The 17,797-nt window shown below is 32.6% G+C and overlaps 7 protein-coding genes across 7 annotated transcripts; 3 read left to right on the plus strand and 4 right to left on the minus strand.

Moving 5' to 3' along the window:
* Nucleotides 1-75: 75 nt before the first annotated feature.
* LOAG_06382 (hypothetical protein) lies at nucleotides 76-4,086 on the minus strand (the record flags this gene model as incomplete). Its single annotated transcript, XM_003141918.2, has 8 exons — nucleotides 3,950-4,086; nucleotides 3,289-3,464; nucleotides 2,878-3,042; nucleotides 2,461-2,563; nucleotides 1,981-2,098; nucleotides 1,401-1,597; nucleotides 977-1,074; nucleotides 76-290 (listed from the first exon to the last, which is right to left on the minus strand). The coding sequence occupies exons 1-8, from the start codon at nucleotides 4,069-4,071 to the stop codon at nucleotides 76-78; spliced, it is 1,194 nt and encodes a 397-aa protein (XP_003141966.1). The 5' UTR covers nucleotides 4,072-4,086.
* Nucleotides 4,087-5,363: 1,277 nt separating this feature from the next.
* On the plus strand, nucleotides 5,364-6,090 carry LOAG_06384 (hypothetical protein; the record flags this gene model as incomplete). Its single annotated transcript, XM_003141919.1, has 3 exons — nucleotides 5,364-5,484; nucleotides 5,627-5,833; nucleotides 6,035-6,090. 3 exons carry the CDS (start codon nucleotides 5,364-5,366, stop codon nucleotides 6,088-6,090), a joined length of 384 nt encoding a protein of 127 aa, XP_003141967.1.
* Nucleotides 6,091-6,343: 253 nt separating this feature from the next.
* Nucleotides 6,344-6,991, minus strand: LOAG_06385 (hypothetical protein; the record flags this gene model as incomplete). The annotated part of the gene is made up of 2 exons (XM_003141920.1): nucleotides 6,344-6,478; nucleotides 6,797-6,991. The coding sequence occupies 2 exons, from the start codon at nucleotides 6,989-6,991 to the stop codon at nucleotides 6,344-6,346; spliced, it is 330 nt and encodes a 109-aa protein (XP_003141968.1).
* A 2,157-nt stretch (nucleotides 6,992-9,148) lies between these two features.
* Nucleotides 9,149-11,115, minus strand: LOAG_06386 (hypothetical protein; the record flags this gene model as incomplete). The annotated part of the gene is made up of 5 exons (XM_020447135.1): nucleotides 9,149-9,228; nucleotides 9,622-9,742; nucleotides 10,030-10,238; nucleotides 10,570-10,874; nucleotides 10,991-11,115. The coding sequence occupies 5 exons, from the start codon at nucleotides 11,113-11,115 to the stop codon at nucleotides 9,149-9,151; spliced, it is 840 nt and encodes a 279-aa protein (XP_020302602.1).
* Nucleotides 11,116-12,662: 1,547 nt separating this feature from the next.
* LOAG_06388 (hypothetical protein) lies at nucleotides 12,663-13,334 on the minus strand (the record flags this gene model as incomplete). Its single annotated transcript, XM_003141922.1, has 3 exons — nucleotides 12,663-12,836; nucleotides 12,930-13,028; nucleotides 13,278-13,334. The coding sequence occupies 3 exons, from the start codon at nucleotides 13,332-13,334 to the stop codon at nucleotides 12,663-12,665; spliced, it is 330 nt and encodes a 109-aa protein (XP_003141970.1).
* Nucleotides 13,335-13,893: 559 nt separating this feature from the next.
* Nucleotides 13,894-14,505, plus strand: LOAG_06389 (hypothetical protein). The gene is made up of 2 exons (XM_003141923.2): nucleotides 13,894-14,131; nucleotides 14,306-14,505. Exons 1-2 carry the CDS (start codon nucleotides 13,922-13,924, stop codon nucleotides 14,447-14,449), a joined length of 354 nt encoding a protein of 117 aa, XP_003141971.1. The 5' UTR covers nucleotides 13,894-13,921; the 3' UTR covers nucleotides 14,450-14,505.
* Nucleotides 14,506-15,347: 842 nt separating this feature from the next.
* LOAG_06390 (hypothetical protein) lies at nucleotides 15,348-17,392 on the plus strand (the record flags this gene model as incomplete). The annotated part of the gene is made up of 5 exons (XM_003141924.1): nucleotides 15,348-15,505; nucleotides 15,944-16,165; nucleotides 16,301-16,481; nucleotides 16,715-16,874; nucleotides 17,175-17,392. 5 exons carry the CDS (start codon nucleotides 15,348-15,350, stop codon nucleotides 17,390-17,392), a joined length of 939 nt encoding a protein of 312 aa, XP_003141972.1.
* Between the last annotated feature and the right edge of the window lie 405 nt (nucleotides 17,393-17,797).

Raw genomic sequence — 17,797 nt, forward strand, 5'->3', positions numbered from 1 at the left:
GAACCTCTATTGAGCCTTTTTAAGCCACTATTACTAATATTTAGTAGCAAAATATCAAATAATATAAAACCATACTTACGATGAATTGATATCATTATATTCCAGCACCACGAAAATGAACTCGAATAATTCACCGATGTTCTCGGCTTTTATTTGTAATTCACATTGAAAAATTTTCCTCACTATAATGTACAAATAACTGCATAGATCACAATATTCTTCCCGAACGCTCTTTTCAACTCGTAGGTTTACAGAGCATAAATCGATTAACATATTAACCAAACGCTCATCTGCAATTAAAAACTATGAGAAGGGTCGATACGAGACAAACAATAAAGATCCAAAACTGTTTCATACATCTTATACATCATACAATCAATACTTGTAAAGATAATAAACACTTATTTTTTGATCACTTGCATTCTTTTTTTCTGATTTCTTCTTCTTTCATGTTCTTATCCTCTCTTATTTTAATTAAATAATACCTCACCGAGGGAATATGAATACTGAGATACCGAACCCTCCCCCGTAAAAGCTTTGATGGGCTGAGAAAGACACACATCCCACAAATCAAAAATTGCGGCTGAATTGAACAAATCTTATTTACTCAACTTGTAAGAGCTCCATCCCTTCAACAAAACTATTCTATTTGTATGGTTATTCATCATCATGTGTGTTTCACTTGTTTTTTTTTTTTTTTGCTTATTGTTGGACTGCATATGAAAGAGATTTCCTTCTATTTCTAGGGTGCAGGAATCACGTCGGTAAGCTAAATATGATTTAGTGCAAGTCGTAACAGATATAAACGAAAAAGTAACCATCAGTGATAACAAAAGAGAAATCTCAATGTTGAACTTACCTTATACCTGCAGCAATATTGTTTTGTGTCACCTTACATGGTTCATTTTTCAGATCAAAGAAAGCAAGGAATAACACTACTTTTTATTGGAAATTATTTTCATTCGAAAATTTTTACCTGGCCTTACGCGTGACGAGCATATCTCCGCAAGTTGTTTTGTCCACTTCAGGCAATGATAAAAATCAATTTTACTGAAAGTTTCGCATTCATCGATACTGAAAGACGCTTCAGTTAATTGAATTCCAATAGGCCCTTTGATTCATTCAATATATATTTCGCTTTTTTGGCAACAGTTTTAATGCTCTATCCATGGTATTTTCCTATATTATAGCTAGATACATCGTTTGCATAGAACGTTATGGATCACCACTATGTTCCAAACCAAATCTTATTAAACTTCAAGTCTAAGAAGTTTAAATACTATTGAAAAGTTTAAAACTAAGCAGCAATGGATAAATTAAATGGCGTATTTTTTTTGAAAGAAATTAAAGCTTTTTAAAGTTTTTCATATTCCCCAAAGTTCAATAAATTTTAAGCTTACTTCCGAATAGCATCACCAAAAGTACGTTCACAAGTCCCCAACGCTTCTTTCAGACGTAATTCTTCATCACCAATCACTTCAGCTGTTAAATCACAAAGCCATCGTTCTACTGCCATTAAATCATCAAATAATAAATCCGCAAACACTGCATTACACGCATCCATTGAAAGTAATCGCTGTGTAAGCAATATTGCTTTCTGTAAAGAGTACAAGAAGTAAAAATGTTACTAGCTAATAAAAGTAAATTTGTAAGTGGTGAGAAAAACGAATTGGTAAATTATCTACTTATATAGTGACTACATATATAATTACTTGAAATAGTGAGAAATATTACAGTACAGTTGAATTAAAAACAACGCATGTTAATACTTCTCTGCTATATTTTCCGGAATACTACGCAAAATGTTCAGATTTCTGCATCAATAAACTGAGCGAATGATAAAAGAACACTAATATAAATGTACAGCTTGTTTCAGTCAAAAAAAAAAAAAAATTTGGCTTAGATCTGTTCTACTCGAAGATGTAATCGAAATATGAATTCTTGCAATGTCATTGTCTCTGTCAAAACGTAATAACGTACGTTCTTCACTCGTGATACACCTGTGAGGATAACGTGTAACAAAGAAAACCATAGATATATTAAAACATCTTCGTTCTGTATAACCGATTCGTTCATCGTTCCATATTGTAAAACTGATCTGAAAAACTTTCGTACGTATAATTTAATTACGATAGTGAATTGAAGATTATTATTAACATGAAGAAAAGCAGTATAGCAAATTGAAGTGTTTTCCAGTATTAATAAACATGAAATAGATTACAATGAATTGAAATGCCACTAAAATGAATAATTACTAGAAAATCATAGCATTAAAATAATAAGTGGATACTAAAATATTCAACAAATTAAATTCATTGAAGCTCACTAATGCGAATAATATCGCTAAATTCATTTTGTTCTTCCACATCTAAAAATTTTTCCGACAAAACTTGTGAAAAACTTAACAGTAAGAAGTCTTGAATAATTGAATCACTTCCCGACAAATAATTGACTGCAAACATTACTGGTCCCAGAATGATATCACCCATTGGGGTGGCGAATATTATTTGTTCGTTGTCACCGTTAATATTAAATAGCAAAAGGTTTTTTTTATCCACCATATCTGAAGTTTTATCACATGTAACAACAAATATCTGCAATACAAAAACACCAATGTTGGTTGAAAAAAAAAGATCTAAATATCAAAATGGAACATAAAAAATAAGTCAGAAATGTTTGGACATGATTAGACGCAACACATTCTTTACAATTTCTTTGAGTAAAGGAAAACGATATTCGATGTAATTGGAAGATTTACACTTCTAAATTAACAATGTGGTATTCTGATGACAAAAAACAGCATTAGAAAAAAGCAATTTTTCTGAAGTAGGAAATTCTAGTGGAAAAAAGTTCTTCTCAAGAAGAAAAATCTCTTACCCTTCAAAATCAAAACAATTTGTTTCTGCACAAAAAGCACATTAGGTGGTTGCAAAAGTTTAGTGAGCTCAATAATACAATCTTGATATAGACCACCAAATTTTCCGTAAACGATCGGTGATGAGAGGACTGAGATAAATTTTCCTATCGTCCACACTATTTGCTCTAAAACTCTAAGTTTAGAAAAAAATATTTCTGAAGAAACATAAAAATACAAAAAAGAAAATGTGTTTGCATTTCAAAACTGATAGAATTTTGCTGTAAATATCATACAGATCGATTACGCTGACACTATGGCCGAGTTAGATATTTATAAGTTAGTAGTGTAAATCCACCTAGTAAGATTGCAAAATGGCTCTTTCTTTCCAAAATACAAGAAAGTTATGACCCAAATTTGATAAATTAACAGACCATCTGATATTACGTTTGGAGCTTGTGAGTTACGGTCAGCAGTACAGTATACTTCTAATAAATCAGGGAAATGCGTCAAATGTTCCACATTATCACCATTTAATATACTCTGACGTAACTTCTCACTAAATTCTTCCGCAACCACCTTGTAAAGCATGTACACATCGTTTAAAGATCTGAAAGTAATAACATTCCTCGTAGAAAAACTTTCTCATCAGGTATAATTGGTGAAACGAATACTGAGGCAAGGCATTAACTAAAGAAATGATAGACTGGCCTATAAGTCTTATGGAGTTACATTGAATGTACTTCCATAACTACATGCATTTACTTAGGTTCACTTTTATGGCTATGATGGCTTATGAAGGTTTATTTTCGTAACTGTATAAATCACACCAACGCTCATAAATACTTCAATGCAGACAAAAGGATAAAATAAAATATAAAGATGAACACGATTGCCAATTATGCGAAACGACAAAAATATCAGTGTTATCGTGGCAGTCATACGACAAATAAGTTGCTATACATGAAATGATGCACTTTTTGCGTTTATCTCACATTAATTCCCTAGATTTTATCTTCTCGAACTATTTCAAAAACTCGAACTTTTTAAGTGTTTTTATTACTTAATATGCTATAAAATAAAACATACAAATACATGGAAGAATTCTCTCCATTAGCAAATGGCCTACGTTTTTCCAAATTTTCCAGCAATATATCAATATATTCAAATCCTTCCTTCTCCGGTGGCTGTTGTTTTGATTGCCCATTTAACTTCATTGAGATCCTAAAATTTTTTCATTTCTTTGTGACAGATTTTTAATGAAGTATTTAAACGAAAGTTTTCGCAAGTCCGGAATTGGTCAGTAAGTTTTTAAATCTTTGAAAAGACACAAATTTTTTACTATCGCTACAAATTATCCAAATATGCATATCCAAACATGACTCATTTCACACGGTAGTTTGGCGATCATCGAGGAAAACATTCCTCGATATTTTAACCTAAAAGTAGGATCTAATTCATTTGCCCTTTGCCCTTTCAAATCTGCGAAAAATGAACATCTTCATTGCTAGTTGCAACCAAAGATCAAATTCCACGATATCCCAGAAAGAGAAACGACACGAGCAAACACATCCCGCCTGTACCCAACCATTTCAAATTTCAAATTGGCCGATTTCTGTATCGCAACACGAGCATTGGCCTAATAGGAAGTATTTGAAATGAGAAGAGATTTGAAAATGGAAAAATATTTGAAATATTTGGGATTAATACGTGTAATTAATTACGAGGCGTATGTATATTTGAAGCGTTGATAACATGTCATTGATAAGAACGTGATGTTACAAGAACTGATAGCTCTTATCAGTCTCCCTGAAGTGTTGCTTTCTTTCATTCATCCTTACCCTTAACGTGTATTTTGATTTAACAAAATATTTAAATTTGTTTAAAATTCAGAAGTTCTTGAAATCATACAAATTTCTGAAACTTCACGACATATTTGGATATATTTCAGTTTTTTGAAACTTCAAAATTGTAAAATTTTATGAACGACAAAATGATGAAGTGGCAGTCATGCAGTGGACATACTTGACATAAATCCGTGAGAGCACTTATAAGTTGCCATCCAAAATGGTCACCACTTAAGGCATTCATACATTTTGGTAGTTTGGGGAAAGATGAAGATGAAACTTCCTTGATGACACCCTCGTGACTCTCCGGATGACACCATTCTCTGAAATAAATGAGCTGGGCATCACGTACTTTTCCTTTTTTTTTTAAATTTAAATCTGGAACTATTGGAAGTCGAAGCAGTGATTGGAATGAAATAAATGGTTAATGACTGGCTATATGTGTACCGATCTGTTCACTTGTGGTGACAGAACGAATTGGACCAACTTACGTGTCCACGTAATCTTGGTAGATTCCCGGTAGACTGAGGCACATCTTACTCTATATTCTGTGACTCAATTAATGTCAAATTCCTTGGAATAATTTTTTTGCTTCGAAAATATAACATAAACTTACATCATTGGTACGTCAATCATCGCATAATTCCAGCGATCGCCTTGCGATGTTCGCATACACATTATCATCAATATTGTTAATGTTTACAATTTTCAAATTATCAACAACACAATTTATTCCACCATACGGAACTTTTGGTGCATTTCCAACACCTGGCTTATTGAACCGTAAGTTAGTTGGATGTGATGTACTTTTTTACTTGAATAATACGTATGAATGTAATTGATGTTTTTATTAAGTAAACAATAGTACGAAAAGGTGCAATATAATATTTCATTTGCTGTTATAGCTAAGCCAAATATTTTACAGCATATTTGGGCCCAGTTGGCGGTTTTGGCATGCCAATAGGTTATGATCCAATGCTGATGCCCAATATGGGTATGAATTTGTTTGGTAATTCATATTTAATGAATCCATATGCATCATTTCCTTTCACGAATAACGGTAACTCTTTCGCTGGTTATGGTATCCCAAAATATAGATCATCGATGTATTCAAGAAAGCGATTTATTCCAGGTATAATATTTGTACCATGTAGAAATTAATCAGGAATTACATTCATTATACAGGTAGAACAGTTGTTGGATTTAATTAAGCATCTTGTTTAAGCTTAACGGTCAGTGGTAAAGCCTGAGTTGGAGAGTAAACAGAGATTGGAGAATTCCAGATTCTTTTATTTTTTGGATTTTAATGACTGTCAATGTTGCCAGTTTGTAGGTTTTGGTTGTTTGAATCGATCTGGTTGTGGTTTTGGTTTTCAGAAGAAGGAATAGAATTCATATTTCAAGTAATTCTTAGATTTAATTTATATTTCATGATTTCCTGCACTGGATATAATAGTAAAAGAGAGGAATAATTTTCTCGTAAATTAACATGACACTTCTTTGGAATGACACTATGACAAATGCATCATTTTGTAATTTCATGCTACTTTGGTGGTTTTAACACATTTAAACTGCCACTTTCCACTTCACATATTTCCGGAGATGGACAATGAGATTAGAAACGTGAACATGAAGAATAAAGTCATTTTTCTTCCAACGAAATAGCCATTGGTTTGTCATGCAGATTATATAAGAAAGTGGACAAATCGATCGATTTAATATTCATGATTGTCATTTTACCATTACGCCATTCGATCCGATTACCAAATTTCTTTCGCTGAAAAGCATTCCTATAACCGTTCATCCACTTGTTCAAATGCGGAAAAACGGAAAGTATTCCGTAAAAAAAAGCAATCAACAAATGCATATCATGAACCAATTTTCACAGTTGCTGTCAGCAAAAAGAATATTTTTGCATGCGATTAAGTAACCGTACGTGACATTTGAGGTATTCGCTGATACGGGGGTAAATAAATAGATCGCTTTTGGGTTCAGAAATTTGTCACATTCTTATTAATCTAAAATTTTCAATATTTCAATCGAATTTTGAAAAAAATAAACGAAATAAGGTAAAAGAATGAATAAGTTTACAAACCGCGAAATTAGTCAATTTGCTATCATTTACAAGTATTTCTGCAGTTTTAATCATTGTAACATCTTTGCCAAAATAAATATCCACCGTGTCACCCAATTTGACCAACATAACAGCTGTTGCACCATTGGTCTCTTGTAGTAATGCCAACAAATTCGCTGATAGCAATAGCATGCAGCCTGTGGACACTATCTTCATTTTATGGTCACTGAAGATAGCCGGAAAACCGAAATAATATTGTGGGATATCTAAAACAGATGGCAAAAGATGACGGTCCAATATGATAATCTGCTCACATCAAACATTTTTCGTTCGTTATTCAGTACATTAACTCCAATAATGATTGATAAAAGACACAATATCAGTTATGAAATTACTCTAACAGCCAAAATTTGCATGAGCTAACTTCAGATAGTTGACTGTACAATGCATGAGAGTACTTTTTGTTGCTATACGAAACTTTTTGGAAAATATTTTTTACATTAATTTTTGCCTGAAATTGTTGTTAATAACAAAATTTTGTTCACTTTATTGCTTCTAGAAAATGGTTGTAAAATAATTAGGAAATGAGTTGATAAGTGGTATTTTTATACAGAAAGAAAAAAAAAAAAGATGCACATTGCAGTAATAATTCTTCAGTCAAAATATGCGAATACCTACCGGTAACCATGTCGAAGAAGCTCGTAGTGACAAATGACTCGAACTTGTCACCAGTTTCACTTCATTTCATTTCAATTCAAAAACACACTCTTTTTAATGTGATTTTTCAAAGTGCGATGTTGTGGAAAACTTTCTTGTCCCTTTTCGTTTTCAAACAATTAGCACTTGAATTACAGTTAAGCAAATTATTCGTGTTTAAAATAATTTTCAATGTCCAATTGGTACAGAGAAAAATGTTTTTTTTTTTAGTTTTAAAAATTAACAGTTAGATTAGCCAACTGTAATTCTATCAGTAGGCTGTTGCTAATACCATATGATTCGAAAATCGAGAAATTTCATAATGCTTTAAGTATACTGCCTTTTAAATGTTGTGAAGATTTTACAAGCTAATGTTCGAGTATGCCGACAGAATCACTATATAAGCTTTAGAACCGGAAGACTAATTCATCTTTTTTACTTGCGAATATCAACATCTTCCTCCCACTGCGTAAACTTTCCAACTTTTACTATCACTACTATTCAATTCAATTACCTGAATTATATTCCAATTTCGGGTTGTCGCTATTATTATATGTCCATTACAAATAAACTTTAACCTGTTCATTTCACAACTAACCTACTTTCACGACACCATATGCCAAGTGACATTAAAAGAGCTGATTTCTAACGATGAATTGCATAAAGAAATAAATCTGTTCAATCTCCCTCGTAATCATTTCTTCGATCTTCTCAAATTCTATTGAATCTTAACCGACTATTATATCTGCAGCTTAAACCGCTAAGGTTATTTTTTATTCCGCAATTACTATGGAAAAAATCAAACATTCATTTTTATTTACAAAATCAAACAAATTTACATCATTACTCGTTGAATGAAGTACAGTTACACATTTTCATATATCGCCATATGTACGTGCAATTCCGTCATCCATTTCAAAATAAAATGGGAAATTTGAAATGACATCAAACTAAATAATCTAATTATCATTTACATGGAAGTTCCCAAAAGTAACATATGTAAATAAGAACAAAGGATGAAAGATTACTCATGAAATTTATCACTAGTAAGATTTAGTTACTTTAAGATTTAATATCACAATTGCAAATCAGAACGGGATATCGCAGTTACCATTACCATCCATTATAAAACTACGAAATATCAGAAACGTCTACTTCACTGCGGAAAGATCACCCAATTTCCACTCAGCAATACTATTTAAGATATAAACTGAAACACTACACAGTGCTAATAAACTGTCGACTGTAAACTCGGTATCTTAAATTTCAATTTTTTCCAAATAGGAATGATTAATGATTAACTCATTCTGCCTAATGAGAACTTTCGCAACGTAAACTATTTGTAACTAAAAATAACGGATCAGAAATATATTAATATTTCTTGAAATCTTATTACTGACATAGAGCCATCAATTTCATCAACAACCGTATTATCAGATCAAGCTGACGAATAGCAAATTTTTCCAAATACATCAGCTCATATTTGTCTACCAACACAACGAAGTAATTATACAATATTAACCACGGAACTGTTTTTGACACATTCGGTTGACACATCCGAAGTAAGAGAAGCGGAGATAAAATCGGAGAAATTTATCTCAGCAAATTAATATCCGAACTACACATTTTGACTAACCGTATAATTTAAAAAGCATTATTCATGTCTAAATATTGTGATTATTTATTGGCATCATTTTCGCACTGTAGTTTCATTTCGTATCTCATCAGTTGCTGCATGAAACCTGGATTTGGACTGACTGAAAATAAAAACAAATTTAAATGCTAATTGCGCGAACATAGAAGAAATCGATTCGGAAATTATCTGAGTTTCATCTGCATTTACATAACACAATTTTTCAATCCAGAACATCAAAACTAAAATTTTCCGAATCAAGCACTTATTTTCAACGACTTTTTAAAACAAAAGTTAACTTTGGACAAAAATAAATCTCTTTCCATGTACCTTTCAAGATTCTTCAGATATTTTAAGATTCGCATGTAAAATTCACTAAATGAAACGACCATTTATACTATCAAAATATGATCATACACCGGACAAACGATTCCAAATCTCAAATACTTTTACACTCACATACTCAAATACACCTGCTTTTAGCATTTGGATAATGAGAAAGATGGGACCATATTACCTTTTCTAATTGCATTAACGTGTTCCAGAGCCTCTCGTAATGTCATTCTGTTATATCGCATTATATATGACAGAACAATGGTGGGTGATCGCGATACGCCAGCATTGCAATGTACAAGAACCTGGAAAATCTTATGACATTGTGAGTGAAGCCAATCACTTATAATTTATTTTGAAACAATAAATTACCACTTTGAAAACTCACTGTTTCACAAAAAACCAAGTTACCAGTTAATGATTTGAAATATTCATGTTGGAACCGATATGTTCCTAAACCTAACAAGATTTATTAAAAAAGAATCCTAATACAAAGTATTCACAATTTCATATTTAAACTGCTATCCAGATCACAATCACAGCGCAATTTAAAGCCATCTTCTGTTCCACATCTTGAAAGAAAATAACTCACATTCCCACCATCTTCTACTGCCTCTTTCATGAACTTATGGCATTTATCAAAATGCTGCTCTATATTACTCCAAGGTAAATCCAATACACTGAATGTAAGATATTTAATTGCACCCAAAAAAATATTCTCCACACCGGTTGCACAGTTGACTATATGAGTGACATTATGCGCCATGAGGATGTCATAATCATGTGCTACATCCTGACTTCCTCCAATGGTATCAATTAATTTATCACTGTAGAAACATGCAATGTTATACTGAAAATTGAGCAGTGAATAATGAAGATGAACAAACGACACTAATATAAATAAGGGAAGGTATCTCAATGAACTTTTTTAATTCCAGTTAGACTGTGCAATGAAAACCAGTCAAAAGTGATAAGAGGGGGTGTAGTAAGGTTCCAGAACCTCCAACCAGGTATAATTGTAATAGTGACTAGAAAACATAGTAAATGATATCGATTATGATCAAATATTGGTGTTAAACTCTTTTATTTGGATGAAAACTGCCGGAAACAATATTCTGAATATTGTACCTACCAAGGTAAATTCCCTTCGCCACATTCGCCATCTGTAGATCAGGTTTTATATCCAACACATAACCCAAAGCCTGCCGATACAATCGGTTTTTTAACTTTCGATTCGACAACGAAATGCGATTTGCAGAACATACTTTCTGTGAATCATTCAAATCACTCTCCTTTTTGAAAGTAATTTCAAACTCTTGCACCTGTTTTTCATCATCATCACCGCCAATTCGACCTTCATCATCTTCATTTACACATACAAATTCGCCTTTATTTGAACGCTTTTCTTTCATAACTGTACCATCTTCCATTGTCACTCTGAAAACAAAGAGATGACATATTGAAAACTACCTGAAACACATGGCAAGATTACCTAAACAGGAATATTTAGGGCTGTTAGGCGCAAACATAATACTGCACAAGGATATTCTGACCTTATTACATATAAAACCGCCTGCCGCCAGCCAGCAAGCGATCGGAATAATTTGTAAGAGAGTGGTTTGATGGTTAAATAGTTTGACGTATTCGATTTTCTTGAAGGTACACATGTTATTGCCATCAAAACGCTTTCATGAGCATTAACGAAATTCAATAATTTCCTTTGTTAAAAAGTATAATGTTTAAGTTACTACTATGGAACCATAAAAAAGAAACGAGAAACTTGCGTAGTTTCAACAGCCTTCAGATCTTCTCGTGCTTTACGTATCTTTTCCAGGATCGACATTTCTTTTGTAAATAATATTTCTTTCCCTTAAGTTTGACAATGACCTGAAAATATAACAATTCCAAACAAAAGATAAATTCTTCGTTCACTTCTCCTCTTTGCGTGTCCGATCAAAATGATCCTTCCATCACTTACCAGACCTACAAAATCCACAATAACAAAACAGCTGCCACAACTATCACGACCGTCTAAACTTGAAGGAACAACTAAATACGGTCCGTGAATCTGAGCTCCCTTTGTTAAAGATAACCCATGACATATACTGGGACGATGGTATAGAATAGGAGTTCGTAGAACGAAGTCTCAACTATTAAATGAAACAGTGAAAGGTCTCGATGTAAATTTCAAGTTAAATTAAAATCTTCAAATGTTACTGCTCTATCGACCATTACATGGTTCTGGTGTTGTGAATGTATCTTCCATTACCACCCAATCATTTCTTCTTCTCTACCTCTCTCCCCAATCTCTTCTTCCTATAACATTTAAACGGATGTTACTCTCAGTACGATGAATCATTACCGATCATTTTATTGGTAAGCTTCAATTTTCTGGAATAGTTTTTGTAAAAAATAACATTGGTCGATTCATTGTTGTCTGTAATGATTACTAAATGACATTAAATTTAAACACTACAGCAATTAATTCCATTCCAGTTTTCAATTTTATATTACAAATTGTCGCAATTTCTTACCTTAAATTTAGATAAAATTTTCTTTTTACCCTAATAAACTAATAAACTTTGCTACTGTTCCTTTTTTTTAATTGTTGTCTTTTTTATTATTTTAACATACAATTTTATAAATTGTTATTAAATGAAAAAAAAGTTATAAATGAGAAAAAAAGCTGGAAAGTGAGAAGAGATGATGAAGGGATATTGTGAAAGAGTGCCAATTTGTAGGAATGGTTAAAAGTGGAACATTAGATTAATTATGATTCGTTCAGGCAAATAGTCGTCGAGATCAAAAAAGTTAAACAAAAAAGTTGAATAAAGGTAGAGGCAGAAATTATTTCATGTCACCATGTCATCGAGGCGACACATTTCCTGCCAACGATCAACTATTATACTGTATTCCATACTTCTATTGTTAAATTAAGTTTTTTAGATTTTCACTCTCTGTTATTCCATCAATATGCATCGAAACAAATATTTACTTTTTAATTTGAAGTTTTGTGAATTTTTAATGCTTCTACTGCTTATTTTGAACTATTATGTGTTTTTAATTCACCACTTATTTTAAATTTTCACGACATTTTAAAGCTTTTATTATTTGCTTTAAACTAAACAAACCAAATATGCACGCGAATATATTTTTACACCGCACCATGTGATACACAAACATCAGCAGTTCATCAAAGTTTAACAAATAATCAGTACTATCTGATTAATAATCAGTACTATCCGATCCGTTACAGTGATTAGTGCCATCTGGCTTCTTTCGAACCATTGTAATTGTTGAAGGTGAACTTCCGGAAGAGTTATTATTTTGCTGATCCACTGATACCGTAACAGATGGGAACTTTCGTCCTATCTTATCTTGAAGTCTTGAAAGTCCTATCTTGAAGAAAAAAAGTTTCAAACGTTCTTCCATCATGTCAGAGTAATTTCATGGAAATAAACTTGTCATACACACGCACACAGACACGCACACCCACACATGCACACGCACACGCAACACATCGTAATGTTTGCATGAATGGAAAAGTTGAGAATTCCCAGTGAGAAAAAAAATTGTTTTCAATTTGAATACCTATAAATTGTTGAAAATAGTCAACAAGAATTTCTCCGACAAGTTCATCCGGTCGTTTTCCGTGAAACTGAATCAATCAATGGGGTATTTGGAATGAGAGATGGATGATTCAATACGGGTGGACAGCTGCGTGACTTATGGGAATGAGAAACTTTTCGCAATCAGCAAAGGAATAACAGATGAAGTTCTGTTGCTCAAGCAAATCAATTTTTTTTTTGTCATCCTCTACTACTATTGCAGAAATCTTACGCCAATAACAAATTTAAAGAATGCGTCATTAACCCATCCGAGCGTTGTTTCCATCATTTTTGACTTTTCTCTATCAAAGAGGAATTGATAAACATCTGATAGTATATGCTAACTTTTTCTCTTTCTTTTACAACTAATAATATCTTTTTTATCTTTTCTCAATTGATAATATCTTCTTTATCTCTTCTCGATTGATAATATTTGGTCATTCAGCATCTTGCAGTTGAAGATGAATTTTCACATTTTTAATTTACAAGTCTTTTTGGTATAAATTTTTTAAGTTTATGAATTTGTTCAAGTCAATCATGTTGATTTTGGACCACAGTTGTGACAGTCGTTATCATATTGTATATTTTTATTAGGTTGTTCCAATTGAAAATTAAGAATTAAGTCAGAATGAGAAATTCAGCTGTCGACTCTTCAATGATTTTTTTTTTTGCTTAACCTTTGATCTTAGTATGTTAGAAAGTTCCAACAACAAGCACTCTTACAATGCGTCTTCTAAATGAAATTTCAACGATTGGGGTAATTGGTCTGATGAGAATTTTTATTAAATGTAATACAATTTTCATATGAATGACATGAAATGCATCAAAAATATTTGCTTCTTTTCCGATTTGAAAAAAAAAAGGGCTCTCATCAGTATGGAAATTTTTCTGTTTGCTTGCACCGCGACATTGTTATTTGCACAAGGCTCGAGTTCAGTTATGAGGCAAAAAGAAAAACTTGGCCAAACGGTAAGATTAGAATTTGGTGATGGTGTAATGGATATTCAAGCCTCAATTCCGAAATCTCATGATGGCCAGGTAGATCGCATGGATATTCTGAAGGACGGAAAGATCACTAAATATGGCGTAAGTTTTACAGTACACGTCATTTCATTGATAATAGCAAAGAGATATGTCTTATCTTCTCTCACTTTCAACCATTCAATATTTTTATAATCTAAAATTCGATTTGTTCTATTCATCCATTTCAAAGCAAAATGATCAGACTTCAAAAACAATTTGTAATAACAGCCATTTCAGCGTGAGAGATACGGTGGTCGACTGTCATTCAGAAATGGTACATTAATAATTAAAGATTTAACTGCAAGTGACACAGTCTCGTACTTCTACTTTTTTCAAGGTGATCCGAAAAAGCCAGCGGCAATTGATCTTATACTCGAATAAAGTATTTTGAGATCACTTTGTCATAAAAAGAATAAAACATTGAATTAATATAAACTGTGTATCTATTGATAACTAACTAAACGTACACACACACATACACGCAATATACGCATACTTCCGTGGTAGCACGTACGGTCCCGATGCGATAGATGATGAATTCTTTTGTAGAAACATGGTAAAAGAAAAACATCAAATCGTTCCTGTTTTCGATCCTATCAGGAATTTTTCCAGAAGAGTTATTTGTTCCCAAATTAATTCATTAATTAACCAACCATTTTAGAAATATTTTAGCAAAAGAAATGCGGTAGTCAGTTGTTGCCGCCAAAAGATAGATTAATTATTATTAATTAGTGTTTGGATCACTGCAAATGATGGGATATTTCACTATAAGTATGATATCGATCTTTTCACCAGAAATTGATTGCAAGAGAGGGAAACGGTAAGATGTGGAGATGGATATCAGACTATTCTTTTGCATTTCTTATTTCAATGCAAAAAGTGTAGGTGGAAGTTAAACTGAAAAGTTTACGTCAAAATGGATTCAATTTAACACGTTGACGCTGCAAATTTTTAACCTGAATACAAACAACACGTTTGTGTTTTTACAGACACTTTATATAGTAAAATGAAACAAGTCTTACGAACACTGCGCAACATTTAGATATATTTACAGTGATACTTGCAAGTACGTGAAAGCACGTGAAAGTACGTGACTGTTCTTGTTGTGACGTGCTTTTGTACTGCCACATGAAGATGCTACCAATAGCGTATTAATCGTCATAAAAATAAAATTCAATCGTTTAGTGGTCGGCTAATACTAAGGTGTTGGTCAAGAAATTCTTTTTTTTTCTTTTTTTTTGCTAATTTAATTCATTCATTTCATCTTGAGCGGTCTGTGATGCCATTAATAGCTTTAATTTCTTTGTTTATATGGCTTTCACGTTTGGATATCTCGACGACTTTGTGGAACCTTTCGGCTATACCGTGGTATTGTGATCAACAATGTTACAGTATGATAAATGAGACACAGATTAGTAGTGCCGGATGTTTGGAACGGTTGGTGACAACAAATACCGTTTTATAAAGTATTATTGTTTCCATCAACTTATTTAAAGAATATATTTCTGATCTTCTACACCACCATATTTTCACTTCTGAAAATGAGTGTAAGGTCAAAGGTCTACTTGTAAAGAATGGAGCCCTCTTCTTCTAAAACGGACTACCTTGTGAAATCCGATAATTACGTTTCAGGAAATTAATGACATAGTCTTACTGTAATTACTGTGAATGGTGATGGTTTGGTATAACGTTTGCTGTAACGAGACTCTTCCAACAAAACATCTGGCCCAATATGTTTTAAAATCTTTTCAATTTCTTACTGAATGAATTCCTATTCTCGAACACTTTAACAATTATCAGTAGGACTATGTTCATCATACAATAATTTGCAAGGAATGATATAATTCATCTTAATTTTTCAAGAACTTTTTCCAGAAATGTCACCACCGAACATATCTTCAAAATGTTTAACATTGATATCACTAAACCGATTTGTTTCAAACGTCCTAAATTTCGACAAAATGTTTGCTTGAAATTAGTGAAAGGGAAATATTTCATTGGTACATGTGACATAAATGTTATTGATCGCAGGATAAGCTGCAGGAAATCAAATGATCGCATGTCATGGTATCGCGGAATGCAGTCCGTCTCTTTTTCGTCAGTTTTCACATATTTAAATTAAAATCGTTTTTGTCATTATTTATAGCACTAATTAACATAATGACTAAGTTTCGGAAATTATTTTAATCAACCGTCAAAGTTTTAATTTAAAAATTTCGTCGTTTTTTTCAGTGGAAAAAGTTGCTTACGTTGGGATGAAGTAAATTCAACTTTTCAATCGACCGATTTCAGTAGTCATTTTGGTCCATCTATAAGATATACTTCAATAGAATTGTCAACTGGAATGCATTCTTTGGAAAATTATTGTCGTAATCCGGATGACTGGCACATGGGGCCATGGTGTTTTGTAATGGTTGGGACTACTTCGAATTTGAATTTTAATATTTCGAAAACTCAAACATATTCTGCCAATTCACAACATAACGAATATATATAATCTAATGCTTGAATTTTTTTATTGCTTAAACTTCTAAGCACTGCAATCAGTTTATACTAATTGAAGAGAAGTCAAAGATCAATCAATCAATCAATCAATTAATCACCCATTTTCCATCATATCGTTTATAGGACATTTCGTGCTTTTAGGGTGAATCTCGAATTCGACGAGAAGCATGTTTCAAGCAGTGTGAGGCATACAATCATCCGGAATTTTGTCTTGCAAAAATGTTTTTTCCATACATGCTGCCATCAATGCCATTATTCAATGGTGCGCCAATCGTTGAAACCAATAGTGAATCTATTAAAGGTGTGCAAGTTGACAAATAAGACTGTGACGATTGGGCGCTTATCAATAAGCATAATTTGTTAAACCTAAAATGTTTTTTTTGCATTTTGATAGCAAGAATTTTATCTTCCTCTTAGATTTTAAATTTATTCCGGATTGAAATTCAGTCCAACGTCGAAATTCACATTTCAATTTCTTCATTTCGAATTGATTGGCGCTAATGTACTTTATTTGAAAAAGTCAGCATTAGGCTGAAGCAGAATTTCATATGGCTCTACATCTTATCAGACTTTGTCATTTATTGATTCCGGAATATTCTAGACCTAAGCGATATCATCGATGTGCTAAATGTCGTACGTATCAACTCTCAAATTAGGCCAATGTTCATCCCAACCTATTTCAACGATTACATCCGAAATTATCCTGGTGATATTTCCACACGTCTTCGTTGCTATCAGACAGGAGTACAAACACGAATCGCTGGTCCGTGGACATATTCAGATGCCGATGATCCATTTCCAGAACAACATTACTGGTAAGTAAACAGTTTTAGAAACTCATTTGGCACTAACAGAAGTGCTGCAAAATTTCATTCAATCTGTCGTGAAATTTTTCTTCGGTGTATAGTCCAATGGATTATTTGTGTTGCGTGGGACCAACTCGTATGAAAAAGGGTTTATTCGTCTCCGCTACATCAAAAACAAAACCAGCAGTAAAATTTGACAAGCTTATATTTATTAGGAAGTGGGTGTGGTTTTTCCTAATTATTCAAACATTTAAAGAGATGTTGATTCGCATACATCGGAATTTGTGAGAATATTGTTATCAGATGTAAATTGGATAGATGAGAAACATGAACACAAAGATGTTAAATTGAATAACTAATGTAAACAATTGAAAAGAAAGGCATTTCCTTTATACAAGGATAAAAACATGGGAATGTG

Source organism: Loa loa, assembly GCF_000183805.2.
Source record: "Loa loa unplaced genomic scaffold supercont3.4, whole genome shotgun sequence".
Lineage (NCBI taxonomy): Eukaryota > Metazoa > Nematoda > Chromadorea > Rhabditida > Onchocercidae > Loa > Loa loa.

Bases quoted from the DNA above. Each gene is read 5' to 3' on its own strand.
- LOAG_06389 (XM_003141923.2), top strand. From the start codon at position 13,922: ATGGAAATTTTTCTGTTTGCTTGCACCGCGACATTGTTATTTGCACAA. The intron at 14,132-14,305 runs GTAAGTTTTACA...CAGCCATTTCAG, and splicing joins GAAAGATCACTAAATATGGC to CGTGAGAGATACGGTGGTCG.